Source organism: Salarias fasciatus, chromosome 4 (assembly GCF_902148845.1).
Source record: "Salarias fasciatus chromosome 4, fSalaFa1.1, whole genome shotgun sequence".
In the NCBI taxonomy this organism is placed as follows: Eukaryota; Metazoa; Chordata; class Actinopteri; order Blenniiformes; family Blenniidae; genus Salarias; species Salarias fasciatus.
In genome coordinates this window covers 1394285-1412817 of record NC_043748.1, presented here as the reverse complement: position 1 = coordinate 1412817, position 18533 = coordinate 1394285, and the positions used below count along the sequence as shown (strand labels likewise).

The 18533-nt window shown below is 47.7% G+C and overlaps 3 protein-coding genes across 13 annotated transcripts in view; 1 reads left to right on the top strand and 2 right to left on the bottom strand.

The window, feature by feature from the left end:
- Positions 1 to 7319, bottom strand: part of LOC115386392 (1-phosphatidylinositol 4,5-bisphosphate phosphodiesterase delta-3-A-like) — a 41310-nt gene extending 33991 nt beyond the window's left edge. For both annotated transcript variants that reach the window (XR_003931298.1, XM_030088619.1), the window contains exon 1: positions 6952 to 7319. Coding sequence is in view for 1 of the 2 variants with exons in the window: in XM_030088619.1 (XP_029944479.1) it covers positions 6952 to 7042 (91 nt within the window). In the remaining variant the exon portion in view is untranslated. The remainder of the gene's footprint in view (positions 1 to 6951) is intronic.
- A 3838-nt stretch (positions 7320 to 11157) lies between these two features.
- Positions 11158 to 12732, top strand: hexim1 (HEXIM P-TEFb complex subunit 1). The gene has a single exon (XM_030090370.1). The coding sequence runs from the start codon at positions 11473 to 11475 to the stop codon at positions 12550 to 12552; it is 1080 nt and encodes a 359-aa protein (XP_029946230.1). The 5' UTR covers positions 11158 to 11472; the 3' UTR covers positions 12553 to 12732.
- An 865-nt stretch (positions 12733 to 13597) lies between these two features.
- Positions 13598 to 18533, bottom strand: part of arhgap23a (Rho GTPase activating protein 23a) — a 78765-nt gene continuing 73829 nt past the window's right edge. For all 10 annotated transcript variants that reach the window (XM_030090296.1, XM_030090297.1, XM_030090294.1 and 7 more), the window contains 2 exons: positions 17993 to 18024; positions 13598 to 16997 (listed from right to left, as the gene is read on the bottom strand). In XM_030090296.1, coding sequence (XP_029946156.1) covers positions 15570 to 16997; positions 17993 to 18024 — 1460 coding nt within the window. In that variant the 3' untranslated portion in view covers positions 13598 to 15569. The remainder of the gene's footprint in view (positions 16998 to 17992; positions 18025 to 18533) is intronic.

Sequence of the window (18533 nt, the reverse complement as noted above, 5' to 3'; positions counted from 1 at the left end):
GCCACATCATCAGCTAAAGTTCAGAGTTCAGGCTGGTTCAGGTCACTGAGGGCCACTTTCTAGTCAAGCTGCTTTATGTTTATACTTCAGGAAGAATTGCTTTTCAAATGCACTGAGATTCTAAACATGTTGAGGTTGAACTGAAACCCCCGTGTTGTGTTTTATGTTATGGTGCTCCATCCAGTCCCACCTCCTCAGCAAAAAGCCATTTGAATTGTCCAGGACTCGGAGTCGAACCGGGAATTTAATGCTTGGATTTCATTAGCCACTCTCATTTGCTTGAATCCATGTTATTCTGCCCTCTGTTCAATCGGGCCTGATGTTTTCCTGCTAGTTGCTGAGAGGCCTTGTGACTTCAGCCTGTTAAATAATAAAGACTGGACGAGTACTTCACATTCCAAGTGTTGAAAGACGTTCGGCTTTGCTTCTCCAGCCGAGCTGAATGTGGCCTCCGACAGAGCCTCCTTTCAGTCCCGCTCAAAAAAAACGCAGCTCCAACAAGGTCTCATCGAATTATTCTTCAGGGTTCCTCTTCGGTTCGCCTTCAAAGAATCGCCCAAACACGGCTGGCATACTTTCTTTGTCCGTCCTCTAAATCAGAGGCCTCAGAGTGTCGGAGCCAAATGGTTTACCGAGTTCCTCAGAGGCCGCCCGGAGCTACAGTATGAAGAGCCGGCCTTCACCTCCCTCCCCCTCCTGCACGGTGGATTTCTCTTCATCAGGGTGGAACACAAAGACACCCCCTACCAATCCCCCGTCCACAACAAGCCTGCTTTCCCAGGCTGCGAGCGCCGGCAGAGCCCTCTCGGAGCCGATTAACTGCAGGTCATTGACCAGGCTAAAGCTGCCGCGACTGGTTCTGCTTCCACCCGACCGGCTGAGCGCTCCATACGCTGGCTCACCCACCTGCAACTTCAATATCAACTCGCAACAAGCGAGGACAAGACTGCGACTGTGTTCCTGCCACGAACAGAAGCTCATTCACGCTCCGGTTCTCTGTACAGACAGAGCGGCAGGTCCGAGCCGTCGGCCGCGGGGCTGAATTGTGTTTTTCTTTTCTCCGGCTCCTGCAGAGAATCTGGTTGACATCCATCCACTTCATCAGCTGGTCAAGTCCCTGCATGCCGACTGTGTAGCAACCACGGCTAATTTATTCTGGGGCAAACATTTCGACACGGCGCTGATGTAAGAGGAGGAAAAACAAAGAAGAGCTGGCAGTGAAAAACTCAAAAGAAGAGTGAATCTGCAGAAAAACTGCTCAGAATGATCCCCATGCTAAACTGGCACGGCGGCTAGCAGCGTTTAGCAGGGATGCTACGTATGACGAGGATCACTTTGAAGGAAAAGTTCACTGAGTTGGTGTAAAATCTACATATCAGAGACAGAAAATCTAAATAAGCATTCTTTATCTAAGACATTTTTAGCTTGGCGCTAGCTAAAAAGTTCACGCTGGTAGAACTAGCATGCTAACAGTGATGCGTGTCCAATATTTCAAAGACTGTTCTGAATTAATATATTTGTGAAAACAACATATTCGCTGAGATAAAGGTTTTCCATAAAATACAGCTTTAAATCATCAGCCTAATATTAGCATCCGTAGGCTGAAAGGCTCAATGGAAAAGTCAATGTGCCAAAGTTAAGCAGAATTATTGTGCATTGGGTACGCTCAGATGGAAATTTTCACAGCTTGTTTCTAAATCAAGGCGTTGAAAAGGAAAAAAATATTGATTATATGAATACTACTCGTAGCACTGTCAGCTAAATTCCACCATTATTTTGCTCTTATCTCACAATAACTCTCTTCAGGGTTCACACTGGCTGACATTTTGGTGTCTATTGCAGCTATTTTGATAAATCATAGCACATCAGGTTTTCCTTTGTTAATGGAACATATTTCTTTTAGTTCTACGATATATAAGTATGTATATATGAACTAAAAATGCAGAGATAATTACATTTTGAGACGATTACTGTTTGTAAGTAGTTATGAGTGGATGAGGACGATGTGCTGACACCATCTTTCATCTCCACCATCGCTCTTAAAGTAGCCCGGCTGGACTCAAAGCGCCGGATCTCCTCTCCCACTGCGGCCAAATCAGCTCCATGTGTCAACGCCGGCCGAACGCCATCCAACAGAAGAGGTTTCTGCCAGATCAGCTGCGTGAAAACAACAAACAGTGGGGCGAACCTCTGGAGGTGGAGCGGCCGCGGGGCTCCCAGGCCGAGAGGAGGATCAGAAAAAGCCAAACAACTTCATCAGCTGCTCAGCGACGGATTGTGTCTGCATGGGTCGTCTTCACGCAGAGCCACATACCAGCTCCGACTGGGACACGGTTCACATTTCTCTCAGCATGACAACTGTCACGAGAGCCGGCGAGCAAAAGACCTGACGCTCGCTGATAGATACACAAGACGGGAGTGTTGTGGATACGATATGGGTGAGAGGCCCAATTAAAGTTTCTGAATTTGGTGCCACAGCTGTCCACAAGGGGCGGATCGGGAAACAAGCTGAGACGTGCAGGATGCCTCTCTGAATGCAACATTAACAAAACAGAGGAAAAATCACATGTCGAGCGATGAATGACGATCTGAAGGAGCCTTATCGTGATCAGGGAGCAGTTTCCCCCGTTAAAAAAATGAAAAAATAAACAGGATCAGAAACAATACATAAGATTTCCTGTCAGTGAAAGCTACACAGTCTTTGAATTCACTTAAAAAGAAGCAGCTTTCAGCTAAATGTGCTCTTTGTCCTTCACACTGAATGAAACGTCACTCATTTTCTCTTCAAGATCTAAACGATCACAGTGACGAATAACATCACGACTGCTAAAACAAAATAAAAAAGCTGCATTTAACGTGTAGGTTTTGTAAGCACACGATTCAAAACTAAGAAGAAGGTTTTGAAATCTTGAATTAGCTCATTTTCAGTAAATATACAGCTCTGAATGAATCAGGATGCCTCTGTTATTTTGATCTGTTGTTCTTAAACTGGAAGAATTAAACCTTATTTAGCACTTGACATTTTTATATTATATTATATTATATTATATTATATTATATTATATTATATTATATTATATTATATTATATTATGATTTAAAAATTCAGTTGTGGAGTTTATCGTAAATGAGAACAAGCCTAAAAACCTGGAAAATACAGCTAAAGGAAGCTGTTTTCAGCTGTTATATGCTTGAATTGTTGACCTCAAAAGGTCTGATGGTGTCATGAGGTTGAAGCAGAGTAATTCTTCGAAATACTGTATATCTTAAAAAAAAAAGCTATTTCTAACACATGAACTTCCACAAGCTCCTAAGTACTGACTGATTACCAGTAGCGTGTATGAAGAAGTGTGTTTTCGCTTTTACTGCAACGTGCACCATAGACTGATACAACTGCTGCGGTCAGGACTGAGTCCCAGACTGCACTGCAGGTCAAGACACTGTTCGTGAGAAAAAAACGGCGAACTGCTGTTGGGTTTTGGCTCTTCGGTTGCAGGACATCAGTGTTGGGGAGACACTGAAAACACCACGTTTTGGAAAAGGCTTCCAGAGGGCAGCGCTTTCCAAGCGCGCCGCTCTCTGTCTCCATGGAAACGGGGGTAAACACAGCCTTTCTGCGCAGTGGAGTGCGTCAGAAGTCAGAAATGCAGCTCTTTCAGGTAATCTGGCAAACGTGATAAAATCCTGGTGTGTGTTATTTCATGTCGCTATCGGACGTGCTGTTTACAAATTAACTTGATATTCATGAGTGACAATGAAATAAACTTATTTTAAAATCTCATTTTCCTCCAATATGCACAAACGTGCTGGCATTTCCCATCAACGGATGAAGCTTACACGTTACAAAAGTGACTATAAAGCATATAATTAAACTAAAAACCCAAAACAAACCGAAAAACACAACTCTGAGTGAATGAACACTATAATATAATAAAATTGGTGTTTTTGTTCGGTAGCTTTGGGATCAGTTAATCCCTCTTATTCCTCTGATGAGCACAATGCTTTTACACTTCAGTCATAAACTAAAATAAAAGCAGATTTATGTGGGATTGAGGCTTTTTAATCACCCGGAAATTTAAAAAAAAACAGAGCTTTCAAAGTGTGGGGGGATTATCCCCCCTCACAGGTCGAGCCCAGGTCTCCCTGAGTGGAGTTTGCATGTTCTCCCTGTGAGGTGGAGGGGCTTTTTTTTCCAATTTTGTGTAACTCTGGCAGTCGAAAAAGGAGAGTGTTGCTGGATATCTAGTGTGAACTTGTTGACAGTTTTAGTTTTACATGAAGTCTCGCAGCAGAAGCATCGGGAGGAGGACGTCGCGGCGGTCCTGTGACTCCACATGACACCATGTGTAGGTGGCAGAGATATGCGGTGGTTTCCACCTCGTGGAAGCAAGTCAGGATTAAAACGCTGCGCGGACTGGGCGGCTTGAAGGCCGCTGGGCTGATTTATGACGACACATGGCGGGACGGGGTCGCGGCGGCGACCTCACCGGCTTCATTATTTAGCATTAGCAGCGGGCGATCAAATATAGCGTTGGCAGTTGCGTATTCCACTTTGGGGCACAGCGATACGGTTTCGTAACCCAGTAATGCTTGAACAAGAGAGTGCATAGTGGCAGAGTTTGAACGTGGTCTGCGTCCCAGTGCACACACGCAAACTCACACACACTGCTGTGCAAACAGAGTAAAAAACCAAGTGTTTTAGACCAGTGGTTAACGACTTGGGTGGAAGCCAGGAATGAAAAGGGGGGCCTGAGGCTATGCTGGCTCTCAGTTTGACCAGATTAGATTGAAAATTCCCAAGAAATCCACATTGAGAAACCTGTTCTCTGCTTTGTATTTCAGTTTGATGGGGCTCCAAGGAAACAAAGCAGATTTAGAGTAGGATGACCTGAGTGGGAGAATCTTGCAGGATAACTTCATGAATAGTGTGAGTTAAAGATTAGCTGTTGTTTAAAAGTTCTTCAAAAAAAAAAACCCCTCCAGAACGTGAAGCTACAGGTTAGCATGGTGAAGCTACAGTGGAGCATTTAAAGCATAGTCTCATGTTCAAGGTTGATAATGACATGTACCCGTGTTGGTAATTTGACACCAGCCTCATCATTTTGCTCCTCCAAGCAAAGCCACAACATTATATGGGACGGATAATACAACATTAAAACAAGTGTAGTATTTCACACCATGTCAGTACTTTTGAAAGCACAAGTGATTATGCCCACAATTTCAATTCATATCGACGATTGGAGATAATAAGTTTATTCTTTTAACTGTTTTGGAGACACGTAACCATCATCCAACTCAATTTTTAGCAACCAGTAGTGAAATGTGGGTGAGTTTCACACGTTCCTTTAACAGATTGTTAGACAGAAATGTTTTACAAAGGTGTTGATTTAAGTCTCAAAAATACTGAATATGCCCAGTATACCTGTCGCTGAAATCCTCACGTGTTTCAATAAGTGTCCTACAGCAGATTTATGAGTACAATTACTCATGAAAAATGGCAGTTTTGATCCACTTTATTAATCGTGTGTGAAATGTTTTAAACTAAACACACAGTCGGTCACTGGCCTGCTATTGATTGTGCAACAGTGGAAAAGTCACTCATAATCTCGGTACACTTATACTATCTTGTAACTGAGTGGGATTTAACCAATTTAACAGCGGTTGGACTTGAATATAGATGACTGTAATAATGAATAAAACATTAACTTTCCAAGAATGGAATCAAACATTTGAGCCAAAGTCTGCAGAACATTTGACATTAAGTTATTAAGTCATTTCATTGTTGGCAGGCTGCTGTGTTATTGCAGTAACATTTAGAAAAAAAATGTCATTCAGTCGTTGAGCATTCTCTCAATCACTGTGTAGTTTTATGACAGACGTCACTGGCTTTATTACATTATTGCTCTGAGTGTTTTTCTCCAATCGGTCTAAAACAAACAAGCTGTCATGCTACAGTGAGCTGGAGGGGGTTTCACACCACTGTCCTGTTGAGACCAACTTTTATTTGTACCACAAAAATAAAAAAGTTCAATTATTTCAGGGCGAGCTGACGGTGTTTTCAGAGACTCTGACAGGTGTGTGTTTCATGTTGAGGTGTGTGTGTGTGTGTGTGTGAGGGCTGAGCAGCAGGCTGTGGGGCTGGACCGAGCCCAGGTGGGCCGGGAGGGGACGAGAGGAGCCTGAGTCACAGCAGTGGGCCAGAGAGCAGCTCAGCTTCTCAGCAACACATGATAACTCCCACACACACCCACACACACACACACACACACACACACACACACACACACTGATTTATCTGTGACCTGCAGTCACCTGCTGATCACTAACAACCTCATCAACTTCCCATTAAAACATAGTTTAACATTCAATACTTTGGGAATATAGTTAAGCTAAAACTACAGAACCCGCAGATCGAGAAGCAGTCACACAGATGAACAGATCATAACAATGCTATAGAGTGCAGTTAAACAGTCACAAAGACTTTGAGTGGTTCAGTATTTAACAACAGCACTTTAACTGAGTGCAATTTAAGAAAATAGCAGTAGTTTGCACTGAGTGTAAATCAGATTACAAACACTCACATTGCTGTAATTCAGCAGTGTTTTACAGAGTTGATACTAATTTAACCGCGTAATCTCATTTGCTATTAATTACGACTTAAATTTATATTGAGACCATTGAAACTACATTTTTGTAGCTAGTCATTGGATAAACATAAAATAATGTGGCTGTTTCATGTCTGAAATTGTTCACAGAGTAGTTTTACGCACTGAGTTTGGAAGGTACAAATTTAATATCGGTCAAATGAATGATATTGACATGTAGTTGAAGAGTAACTGAGACAGTGGCTGGTTGCAGTTGGAGCAATCGATCAGTGTCTGAGTCCAGACTGTCAGTTTTCTCTCCAGACCTGCTGAAAAAGGCGCAGCTCCGGTGCGGAGGTTTTCCTTACCGAGCCTCTTCATGTGGTCAGCCGTCTTCTCCGCCGCGTTCCCCCGCTGCTCCCCGGGACCGGCGGCCGGTGTCTTCCCACTGCCCAACATTACAGTCTCCTACTGCAAATCTCCAAGGCCAAATGCACGCGGGATGCTACTTCACGGAGACTTTCCTTGTGCGTAAAGTTTGGACCGCTTTACGCGTGAGGGTGCAGGTGTCTGTGTCTGCGCTGCCCCCAAAAGACCCCGATCGCTCCCGGAGAGAGAGAGAAAGAGAGGGAGAGAGAGGGGGGAGTAGAGGGAGAGAGAGAGAGAGAAGGAGCGAGGGGCAGCTGAGTGCAACAGTTATTCCTTTTCCACATGTGTGAAGTCCCTCCCCGGCGCTGCTCTCCATGCTTGTGCGCAACATGATTCCAAACAAGGCGCATTCACCTCCTCCTCCTCCTCCTCCTCCTCCTCCTCCTCGTGAACCACCCTGCAGCAAGACGTTGTGTTGATCTGGATTTATGCAAGATGTACAGAATCAATCAAAGAAACTTCAAAACAACAACAACTTTAAGACAGGGGGCGGAGCCAGAGGGAAAAAAAAACCAAATAGAATCAGGAGACACACTGGAGGGGTCAAGAGTGAAACTTGAAATAAATTAAACTCAACATTTATTAAACTTTTTTCCACTTTTTGTTTTGGATGAATGTTAACTTTTCACTTGATTGTATTGTTCTCTTAAAAATCCGCTTTTTATTTAAATTTATTTAAATCACACCAACATAAAGTTACCACTGCAAACACAAGATACGTCATTTGTTTCTGCTTTTACACTGAAAACACAGAAAAACCTTCTCGAAGTGAAACTGAGGACTTCCTCTTCACTTTATTATCTTATTGAATTTATATTCCCTTTATATGACGTCACGCGGCGATTGACATCACTTTAAACCAATGATAAATTGGGGGACACACAGGTGGCCAATCAGATCACAGCAAGGGGCGGGGTTACATCGAAGCCCCGCCCATAGCTGTCACGGCTTATTAAAGTTTTTATTGTCCCATTTTAATGCAATGGGAGTTATAAATCTACATTTACTTATTTAAACAGGCGTCGTAATGACATTTAACCCTCTGGATTTCTTTCTTTACGAACTTGTTTACGAAATATGATGAGAAGCTCTGAGAGCACAGCTGAGCTCAGAGGAAAAGTCTGAAGTTTACAGTTCGAGCAACTCCAAGCGTCAGTGAATGAGGAGGCAGCGCCCCCTGTTGGCCACTTGTGGTAACTATCGAGGATCTGTACAACAACAATCAATTCTGTAATGCCAAATTCATCACCCACACGGCCTGTATCTACATACTGTCTGTGTGGGATTAAAGGGCTGGGTGCTTTTATGAAAGAGAGGCAGAGCTCTGCTCGCTGGTTCTGTGAGGAGATGAGACACACAGCGCTGACTGGAAACTTAGTAATGGAGTTCTGACTGAGGAAAGAGTGGCACATGGATGATCTGATGCTGGCATTGTTCCTGTACCCTCATCCACGGCCACCAAAAGCACACACAAACACATTTAACGGCTTCCATGTATGCACAAAGCAGGTCTGGTGGGCAGGTGCCTGAGGTGATGTGCTACTCTAACTTGGTCAATCTTGCAGCTGAAGCTTGCTTCTCTTTGTTGCACACACATGCAGACAAACACACCCCCAGAACAAACATGTGATGTGGTCCATCTCTCCTCAAGAAGTCCCCCCCCCCCCACACTTGAAATGCTCCTGTGATCAGGTGGGCAGTGGCCATTGCTTAAATTCACAAATTAAGGCCATGCATGGGCCTGAAAAATTTCTATCTTTTATCTCCTCTCAGTAGCAGCACCAACCATGTTAGACAGGGTGAGAGATTAAGTCATGCCTGCTAATCCTCACAAGCTGTGATCTATGCAGGAGCAGCTCCAGCTTCTCTCGCCGCAGTCGCTCCTTGATTTGAGAATATGGGAAGCCCCTGTATGGTTTCTCAGTCTCCATGGTCATCAGGCTTCATATAAAGTGGAACTTATCACCTCTTCCTCAAAGGGTTCGTAGTTCAGTCCGCTTATTTGTCAGAGCTGAAACTCTGTGAAAGGGAAACCGTGGGTCTGTGTTGTTTCTGAGCTGCAGGATTCCCTGTCTCCGGGACAGACACAAACCGAGAGGACAGACTGAATAACCCACTTCTTCCATTAATGGAAGCAAACTGCATTTGTGAGAACTGAGGAAACTATAATGTGTGTGTGTGTGTGTGTGAGAGAGAAACAGTGGAGCATACACAGCTACACCCAAACACACAATAACCACTAACTCTTTACCAGTGAGACCGTGGATGTGCTTGTAAAAATAAAAATGAAAAAATGAAGAGAATATATGTAGAAAACAAATCTTACAATACTTATAGTGAAATAATTATTTTTAATACTGTGAAACACGAAGAGAAAAAAGATGTACACGAAAAGTTATTAACAGACTTTGAGGACATTTTTAGTTTAACGAGTTAACTAAAGGTTTACTAAGCATTAGTCAACTAAAGGAAAGATTCAGAGCTTTCTTGCAGGATCCGGTGCCGTCTACTTCCTGATGCTATGATAGTTATTCACTTAACGTGACGGATAAATACAACCGGGTGCTCTTCAGCGTCTCTTCCAGTGTGATTTCACACTCTGACGAGTACTTTTTACAGAAAATGTAACATTTACATGCAGATTACAAACGAGCGTAGTGCCGAGAAAGGGGAAAGTCGCACATTACAGCCCAGGATTTACACGGCGCCTTCGTGAACACGTTGGCCTAGTTAGCACACGGATGTGTTATCCATTTCAACAGCATTGTTAATTGTTTACGTCCACGGCGTTTTTTTTAACTTCGGTATCGACATGCGGGTAGTAAAGAAACAAATTATTTTAAAACCAATCCAACAACAGAGTACTTTATTAACGTAGTTACTACAATGCTATACTAGCGTAAAACAGGCTAGCTTAGCTTAGCTATGTGGCGTTCCTCTTTATATTGGCCCTGACTAGAAATCGCTTAACTGTGATTACGTTGTTATTCTCTCACGTCAAACTTTATTTTGAATAGAGTGACTTCACATTCATTGTTTGATGCAGTGTTTCGTTTTGAAGCGACATTACATATTTAGCGCCCGTCGGCTATCCAACGTTAACATCTTTGCTAACGTTAGCTGGCTAGCCTAGCTTTCGGCCGCACGAAACAACCGTGTAGAAAAAAAGAACCACGGTGCGTGTCAAAACGTGGGTCGCGCAGACGAACTCAGAATTGATCTACACCACTCCGTCCACTGATAACAGGATTACTGAGCCAGTGTGAGATCGCCTGACCCACCCTTTTAACAACGAGGGGCTCGGGATGCATTCGCCGCGGTAGCTTCACAATAAATGTCGTTTGTTTACGCTGATTCGAGAGTTCCCCCCCAAGCCCCTGCCCACTGCATATCACTCCGCACAACGGCGATTAATCATTCGGAAAGGTTCAGCCATCAAACTAACGCCGAATTGGCAGAATTTTATGGCATGAAACAATAAGAGGTTCGTCTTTTAAGAATGAGCTATATTTACAATTTTTCTTGGGTGAATACTGACAACGGACTAGATTCCGTAAAAGGTTTTGTTTATGTAGTTTCAAATACAGGGGGGTTACAATTTATATCGGACTGTATCTTAAAATGTGGATTCAATATGTACTCAAAACAACATATTTTAGTTGTGTTAAATTATTCGAATTCACTCCAGGTAAATAGTTACCGCATTCTGAATCAATTCAATTGGCTTGAATTTCTTAAATTATATACGCAACCCCTTTATTTTGTGAATGGTAGCGTCCATGAACATGGCCAGGACTGCTTTCTTGGTGTGGATTACGCGTTTTTGATTGACAGTTAAACCGCCCAATTAGAAAATACCCCAAGCTTAGCAACAGCAAAGGGACCGCGCCGACCAATCAACGTGGAGGAAGGCGGGCTCTGGAGCGCTGAAGATCTTGTAATCTGATTGGTTCAAACGGTTGTCTGTTAGAACAGACTTGTGGCCGATGTAGTTCTATTGGAAGGTCTCGACCAGCGTTTGGACGAAAGCAAAAACCACATCTCCCAGAATGCAACGGTGGTAACAAGCGGTAGCATGCGCACGGCATGAGGCGGAGCTGGTATATAAACAGGAGCTCCCTCTCCTTGTGTAGCACACTGGACACTGTAGTGACGGCGGGACGCAGTCTCCGGGAGAACTGAACCTCCGACAGCAGCGAAACAGTTAATGGTAGTTAGCGACAGTTGCTCTGACAAACCCTCCGAGGAGTAACAAGTGTTTACTGTCCAGAAGTTTACTTTTGCTTTACGATAGTTGTTTTAAAGCGTCAAAACTTACCTTGCAATTTTTATTAATCATAATTTCGGGACTGATATTTTTGTTCACTTTTTTTTTAACTTTGACGCGCGAATTTTTTTTGAGAGCATGAACGTCGCGTGAGATGTTCTAGAAGCGGCGCCATCGGAGCGGGAAAATCAGGATGACAGAGCCAGCGGAGCAGCAGACGCATCACCTGAAAACTTCAGGCAGCCCATCAGGTGGGAGAAGCGGAGACGCTTTGGAGCATCCCCCAGCCTGCAACCGTGGAGGACCGGAGAACGGCGACAGGGGGCGGCAGAGAGACCACAAGCAGCAGCAGCAGCAGCAGCAGCAGCGGCGGCGGGCGGGGAACTGCGAGGATATCAACAGAGAGAAGTTATGGCAAGTGAAAGGCGGACGGAGGGAGGTGTGCCCTGCCTTAGCAGCCGGAAACGAGCTGCCGAAGTGCCAGATTACCTCTCAGCAGCCCGACGGCCACGGCGGTGACAGGCCGCTGCTGGGGACCCTCAACCAGGTGCGGGACGAGAACCTGCACGTCGACTCCGACACCGGCCTGGACGCGCGTCTGGGCAAGAAGCGGCACAGACGCCGGACCTCCAAGAAGAAGCGCCACTGGAAGCCCTACAACAAACTTTCCTGGGAGGAGAAGAAAGCCCTGGAGGAGAGGGAGACCGTCCGGGCGTCGCGGATGCGCGAGGAGATGTTCGCCAAGGGGCTCCCGGTGGCGCCCTACAACACGACCCAGTTCCTGATGGACGAGCACGACCGCGAGGAGCCCGACCTCAACACGGAGATCGGGGTCCGGCGGCCCCTGGGGGTCGGCGCCCGGCTGGAGGACACGGGCAGCGAGGAGGACTTCTTCGACAACGACGAGGAGGACGAGGACGACGGCAGCGGCGGGGGCAGCGACGGCATCGGCAGGCCCGGGAACGCCGGCGGGGAGTTCCTCCAGAGGGACTTCTCCGAGACCTACGAGATGTACCACGTCGAGTCCCTGCAGAACATGACCAAGCAGGAGCTGGTGCAGGAGTACCTGGAGCTGGAGAAGTGCATGTCCCGCCTGGAGGAGGAGAACAACCGGCTGCGGCGCGCCGCGGAGCCCGGCGGGGCCACCGTGGAGAGCTCGCTGGTGCGCGTGAAGGAGATGGAGCGCGAGCTGGAGAGACTGAGAGCCCAGAACAGCGAGCTGCTGCTGCTCAGCCAGCCCGCCACGGACCGGGGGCAGCTGGCCGGGAACTAGAGGACACGCGCTTTTCTCGTGGGAGGGGAGGGGGAGGAAGTAAACACAAGGTAAACGACATGGGACTTTTACATTTAAAATAAAATGTTGTCAGTTTTCTGTAATCGATCTGTCATCTGGACAATGATGTCCTTTCATGAGATGCAATACTTGACTTTTCTTTTCTATTTGGACTGTAAACACGCCCCTCTGTTCAAGTGTTGTCGTTTTTTCAAGAGGAAATGTAAATATTTCAAAATTTAAGATTCTTTTTATGAAGAAAAAAAAAGGTATTTAACACCAAAATGTTTCGTTTCCCTGGATTAACTCCGTTCGTTGTTCATTGTTCATTTCGATTGGTTATAAAATCAAACCCTGTGTCACAGAAACTGAATGGAAACAGTGAAGCAGCTCAGCATCCTGCGGATTGTTTCACCTCCAGAGTGGTCAATTTAACAGCTGTGTGTTAACATAAGTTCAAATAAAATTTAAAATTAAACAAAGCAAACGGTGGACCTGATTAAAGCTGTCGTGTGTCTTCAAGCTGCAGAGGAGCTGCCTGTCTGTCAGATTACATGTAATCACTCAGGGTTTTTTTTTTTCCCTTCCCTTCTTCCTTGTGAGGATCCTGAAATGGGCCAGACAGACCTCAGTGGGCCCTGAATGAGAGGGGGAGGGGAGGAGGAGGACAGGCTCTTTATGAAGCCTCTCAGTTCAATCTGTCCAGGGGGCCAGAATGGGATTATAACCTGCTTTCACCCAATATCCTGGAAAATTGTGTCAAAGTGTTTATTTCAGTAGCTCTTCCCAGAATCATGAATATTTTCATGACGAAATTGCTGCAAAAATTTGTCCTAAAGCTAGTTTTTTTTTGTACAATCATTCTATTTGATTCTAAATATTGCAGCCAGTTTTCCACAGATTACATGAATAGTTAATTATTGAAAGAGGCTCAGTAGTTCACAGGAAGTTCCCCCTCATGAGCAGACTTCAGTTCCCCCCTGCAGCCTCCAGGGGGCGGCATTCAAAACGTGAACCTCCTGGGAAAAACCTGCAGAAACGCTTCTCTTTAAACATATTTCTGTTTATTTACATCGTAGAACCTTGCTTTAAAGCACACAGCCATGAGGGAAATGATTCCAGACGGACAAACTTCTTTTTCGTTTTTTTAGTCCAGTCACTTTCATATTAGTTATACTCGAAAGCAATTCCAAATGTACACAATACAGTATGTTACATATTAAGATAGTATGTACAAAAAAAACAACAACCTGTAAAACACGACAAGGAGACATCAGGTGAGAACCACACGGTGGATGTTTCAGGACAGGGCTTGCTGGGTGTACCATGTTCACGCACTGGGACAGGAGAGAGAGAGACGACGGCGGTCTGTTAAGAATAAAAGCAGCAGAGAGAATACTTTGCCTTTTCCCCTCTTAGCAGCGTCGGTGAAAGCTGTTAATGCCTCGGTGGGAGGCGAAGAGAGTGCATAGATGTGTCCTTGGCTTCAAGTGTGCTTCTTTTTTCTTTTCTTTTCTTTTTTTTTTTTTGAAATACCCTCTCGCTTCAGGCCGCTTCGATTCTGACGTACACATCTTTGGGTCAGTGCCTTGAGTTAATCTATCAGCCACAGTGGAGGAGGTAAACGCAGGGGAACGGGAGAACCGAGCATGGCACCGCAGAACAGAAACACATTCCACAAATCAGGCACTTGGAGAAAGAATTGAGGTAAAAGACAAGACCAGAACTTATTACCGTCACTATTATTATTCTTCACTGTGGTTTGGTCAGACGAGGATGCCTCAAGTGGCCCTCCCTCTTTGAGAGAGTAGAAGCAGACATTCTGTTTTCATTTCCTCCAGAGTACCGACCGCCACCCCCCCCTCCACCACCACCAAACCCCACCCTCTCCCAGTCAGTCAGCAGAGGCTTTATTAGGATGTGACCGTATGGAAAACTCCAAAGTCGTGCAACCTGGAGGTAATAACAAAACGGCCAAAGCCTCCGAGGGGAGGCGGGGGCCACGAGAACACGAGGCTCGGCCATCCCAGACGCCAGAGAGAGAGAGCCGACCACCTCAACCCCATAAGATGCTACATGCAGTCACGGGATGGCCGCAGGAGTCGCTACATAATGTTGATCGTAAGACGAGATCTGAGGATAAGCGGTCGTCCGCACAGTGCTGTGAATCTGAGAGAAAGGCCATCGAGGAGGAGGTCGAGGAGCAGGCGCCGCCACGTTTATCTCCTCTGCTTTCAACAGGTGAAATCGCAATAAAGAATTTTTTTTTTACTTTAATACAAAATATATATATATATATATAATATATATATAGAATATAAAACAAAAACAGAATATATTAAGGGAGACATTTCAAGTAACACCTTGAAAGAAATGACTGTGCACTTGTACACACATTTTGTAAACCATAAAAAAGAGAGCTAAAAAAAAAAAAAAAAGAAGTCAAACCAAATATGATAACATATTATTTCTATTTACACGGTTAACTTAACAAGGCTTTGTACAAATGTTACAAAAAACTGTGTAAGACAAACACCTGGTCAAAACACAGACATTATGAACAGGTAAAGGTGGAGGAGCGAGGACTCTTTACAGTGTCTGTGGAGGAGGGGGGGTGGGGGGGTGGAGGGGTGGGGTGGGGGGAGCAGGTTACTGATCTGACTGATCCACTCATGAAATGGTTAAAAGTTAACTTTTTTTTTGCATTTGTAAGAGTGTCTGTTCAGGTTCACCGGAGTGGCGTTAGAAAAGCAGTGAGAGTTAATAGTTTGAGAAGAAGCACCATTCTGTCAAGAACCAGCCGGGGGAGGGGGGGGGGGGGGGGGGGGGGGGGGGCGTTCCCCTGCCCCTGCCCCCACCTCTGGTCACTTGAAGGGATTTGAACCTTTAGTTTGAAGTCTCGTGGGAAGGAAGCGCCGCTCTGGGGGGATTCTTGGCGGTGAAGAGGTCTGGAAGCTTGGCTGCCGGGTCGCTGACCCCCCCCCCCCCCCCCCTCCCCCGCCCCTCCACCGCCGGGCTCACAGGTACTGGTGGAAGCGAGAGGGGGGCACCTGACGCCCGGCCGGCCCGTGGTCGGGCCCGGCTTTGCCCTGGCCGGCGGCGACGGGGGACAGGGGGAACTCGGTGACGGCGAGGGGGGGCCTCTTCTCCGACGCCTCGGTGGGGGAGGCCACCACGGTGTGCCGGCGCCACGCCCGCCTCTTCCTGCGCGTCTCGGGCGACAGCGGCTTCCGCAGCCCCACGCTGCGCAGGTCGTCGGCCGAGCCCAGCAGGCGGGCGCGCACCTGCTCGGCGAGGGAGCGGCCGCCCGCCGGGCCGGCGGGGGCGAAGGAGGCGGCCTCGCTGGGGGGCGGGGCCGCTCGGGGCCGGGCCGGACGCAGGCTCTCCTGGCTGCTGCCCGAGGAGGGGTTGGTCCTGGAGGCGTCCCTCCTCCCTCTGGGGGCGGGCTCCTGGCCCGGGCTGGCCCCGCCCTCTCCCGGCCCCGCCCCCGACAGCTCCAGCAGGTCCAGGGAGCGGGCCTTGGCCTTCTTGCGGGCCAGCGTGTCGCACTGGATGAGCTTGTGGGAGTTGAAGGAGGGGCGGGAGTGGAGCCGCTGGGAGGCGGAGGACGAGGAGAAGGACGAGGACGACGGCGTGGCGGAGCGGGCGCCGCCCTCGCCGCCGTCCGGAGTGACCGTGAGAGCGGCGGGCGGGGCGGGGGGCCCGGCGGGCGTGACCGCGGGGGGTTTGCAGTGAGTGTAGAGGAAGCTGCGTGGGGGCGGGGCGCCGGCGGCCGGGGGCGGGGCGCTGGCGGGCGTCTTGTCGGGTCTCTCCTGGGTGAGCGAGCGCGAGGCGAAGCCGCTCTCGTTGTCCGTCTCGCTCACCAGCTCGCTGTGCTCGTCGTCCGCGTCGTCCCCCCTCCCCTCCGAGCCCAGGCTCCGCCCCAGCGTGGACAGGGTGGAGTAGCCGGACACGATGGAGCGGGCGTCGTCCGGCGCTCGCCACCGCGGCCCCTTCCCCTCTGCCGGGCCCTCCTCCTCCGACAGCAGCACGGCCGCCGGCCTTCCTCCCGCCTCCTCTTCCTCTTTGCGGCGGGGCGGACCGGCAGCCGCCGCCGGCGCCGCCTCCTCTTCCACCTCCTCTTTCGTTCCGCCTTCTACGACTTCCTCATCCTCGTCCTCCTCCTCCTCTTCTTCCTCGTCTTCCTCGTCCTCCTCTCCCTCTGCGCGAGGAGCCGTGTCTCCCACCGGCGACTCCGCCTCCTCTTCCTCCTCCTCCTCCTCCTCCTCCTCCTCGGCCCCCAGTCGCCCCGCCTTGCCGGGCTCGTGCTCGGAGTCGTCGTCGGTGCTGCTGCCCACGCGGCGGGCGTTGTGGCGCTTCCTGCGCTTGCGCCCGGTGACGGCAGACATGATGGACAGAGTCAGGAAGTCCTTGGCCGTCAGGTCCTTCTTTGACCCCCACGACCCCTGAAAGAGGAGCAGAGGTCAGTGACACCGCCGCCACGCTGCCGTGCGTCCCGCAGCAGACGCCGAGGAAACTGCCGGCACTCCGCACAGTTCACCCCCTCTGAATCGGCGCCTGTCGGCCTTTCACACCGGCAGCAGGAAAAACAACACTTTCCAGTCGTTTACTGAACTGAGATGTGACGCGGCGAGGAACAGGCAGCGACAAGTCTCGCCCTCTGATGTGTTTCTATCGCCGCGATCGGGCGGGAGAATATTTTGCCTCGCAGAAATTGAACGCGAGCCGACAGCCTCGCCCTTCACTCCCTAATTCTAAACTCGGCTGGAAGATAATTGAATGTTTTCGAGCATGAAGTGGCCAATCCACATCTATCACCGGGAATCAAATCACTTTTCGCTTTTTTAATATTTGACAAGCAATTTCACAACCTCCCATTTCGTCTTTCTGGACTTCTTCTTTTTGTTCCTCTGCTGGATTTCTTTGAGTTCTTCAGGAGCACTTTTCCTTTGAAAGACTCATTTTCTAAAACTAAATTACATGCTTTCATGTTTCTGCTCTCTTCTGCTCGGACGGTTTATGTGGCCAATCTGACTGGATTACAGATCAAACCGTCCCGTTTAGATGAAGAGATCAGGCTTCATGCTCCGGCAATAAAGCTTTGATTCGGTCAGGAGATCAATACTCTAATTGTTTGCAGAGTGATGCTGGCTGATATGCAGACATGATCAAGCTTCTGATTTATACAGATGGGGGGGTTGAAATCAATGCTCTGAGTTTGTCTAATCTCTGACTTTCCTTTTTTTTCATATTTACTTAAAAAATGTCAGTTTGATGTGTCTTTTATCAAGTTTTTTTTTTCCTTTTTTTTTTAAAACAGGCTCCACTTAAAAGAGGATCAAATGTCAGAACGGGCCCCCAGAACTTCAGCGGGGTGACGTTAAAGAGCTCCACTCTGGAGCTCGATGCAATCAGCGTAACCTTGAGGAGGAGACGTTACCTTTGATTTCGCAGAGTCACTGTTGGTTGAGTCTGTTGGGAGGGGGGAGAAGAAAAAAAAAACAACAGAAAAATCAAGAGGTGAGTGGGTCAGAGAGAACCAGAGGCCAGAACGAGGCATGGCGGAGGACACAGAGGCCGCTGATGAAGCAACGATAAATCACAGGAAACTGCTGCTGCTCTGCTCTCTACGCTGTCCGGGGCTTCATGCGACAGAGACAGAGGTGTTTTCCATCAGCTGGAGGAGAAGATAAAAAAAAATAAAACCCAGCTGCTGTGATTCACTGATCTGACACGACACAGACGTCTCGGTTTGGTTTTGCAGGAAACAGAGCAGCAGCAGTTTTGTGTCTCCTTTGTGAGTTAAAAAAAAACCAGAGTAACGCCACAGGTAAGTTTCAGAAAGCGTCCCTCCTCTGTGTCCTCTCACCATGACAAACCCCCCGGATGAAGACACTGACAATGACTGGAGAGGCAGGGTTTGGTTGTTGTGGGTGAAAAAACAACAACAACAACAACAACAACAACAACAACAACAGCAG